The sequence below is a fragment of the Trichechus manatus genome, unplaced genomic scaffold, assembly GCF_000243295.1.
Source record: "Trichechus manatus latirostris isolate Lorelei unplaced genomic scaffold, TriManLat1.0 scaffold00089, whole genome shotgun sequence".
Lineage (NCBI taxonomy): Eukaryota > Metazoa > Chordata > Mammalia > Sirenia > Trichechidae > Trichechus > Trichechus manatus.
The window spans coordinates 734,617-736,029 of record NW_004444025.1 but is presented as its reverse complement, the minus strand read 5'-3'; the positions used below and the strand labels follow the sequence as shown (position 1 = coordinate 736,029).

At 39.0% G+C, this 1,413-nt stretch overlaps 1 protein-coding gene across 1 annotated transcript in view; it reads left to right on the top strand.

Moving 5' to 3' along the window:
- Positions 1–29: 29 nt before the first annotated feature.
- The window catches only part of CTSO (cathepsin O), a 23,168-nt gene continuing 21,784 nt past the window's right edge, over positions 30–1,413 (top strand). Inside the window, exon 1 of the mRNA XM_023736601.1 lies at positions 30–278. Within this exon, the coding sequence (XP_023592369.1) occupies positions 195–278 (84 nt within the window). The 5' untranslated portion in view covers positions 30–194. The remainder of the gene's footprint in view (positions 279–1,413) is intronic.

Below are 1,413 nucleotides of genomic sequence, written 5' to 3'. Positions count from 1 at the left end.
TGTATTACCTAAAATGGTAAAACACAAAGAAAAATCTAGAATGACGAGTTTCTTTTGAAAAGTTCCTAGAAAAACAATCCCAGGGTCTCTCTGTATGATGTAATATTGGTTATATTTTCATTTCATATTTCTGTTCAGCAATTTATTTGAGAAGCAAACCTTCCAGATTTCCCAGATACCCTGCAGACATACAAATGTCAATCTCCAACATATCCTTGCCAGTAAGATTTGACTGGAGAGACAAGCATGTTGTAACGCAAGTAAGAAACCAGCAGATGGTAAGTTTAAGATACTTTTTTTTAAAAAAAAAAAACATCTTAGCACTGGAAGGCATTATTGGGATGAAGTTCAGTCAAACTTGTAATTGGACCCATCATCTGTCTAGATAAAATCAAGCCTTAATCATCCAAAAATGGCAATGGAAGGAGAGTCTGTGGTGGGATGAGTGTAGACATCAAAGCCCTGGCTTTTCTTCCTGGAGATCAGCCTTCATTTGTGTGTGCTCACACTGAGAGCCATTGCCCCCAGTACACTTACTCAGGGAGATGTCGCTGTAGCTGGATCACAGATACCACACCTTCTATACAATAGCAGATGGAAGGCTGGAGAAGGTAAACATGGCTACTAAATGCTAAGTGGTTCAAAAGGGAAACAATACTGAAAAAGCAACATAAGACTGAATACATTTACTAACAGTGTGGCCTGATTTCTTGGGTTCTTATGCCTCATCCCATGATGTCCATTAGAAAACCCTATCCTCACCCCAGCCTCCTATGGAATCACACATTTTTTAATCTGTGATCCTTAAAAGTACAGTCAGTTCTGCTATATGGTGACATATATGTTCCTAACAATCACCACCTATGCAAAACTACTCAATAAAAGTGTTGGAAATTATGGGAAACACGGAGATAGGAACACAGCACTCAAAAACTTCATCAATGACACATTAAAAAAATAGGAGCAACAGAGGAAGAAGGAGAGTCAGGAATAGGAGGAGGAAATGGAATGTGTGGATAATTGCCTCCACGAACAACTGCCTCCTTTGCCATGAGACCAGAAGAACTGGATGGTGCCCGGCTACCATTACTGAACATTTTGGTCAAAGATTCTATAGAAGAATCCTGGTCAAAAGGGGGAAATGCAGAACATAATTTCAAATTATCATGGAATCTGGATTTTTTGGAGCTGTGGAGGCTGGACATACCCCTGAAATTATTGCAGTGAGGTGATCTTTAAAGCTTAAACCAAAAAAATCCCTGAAATCTTAAATCCAAACAATAGTTTAGCTTAACTAGCGAAGAGTGTCTGCCTTGAACATTATCCTCTTTTAAGATCTGTCTATATCGGATCAAACTGACGAACAGCAATTCAAAAGATTAGATGGGAATCTTAGGGGGCAGTCACTTTATG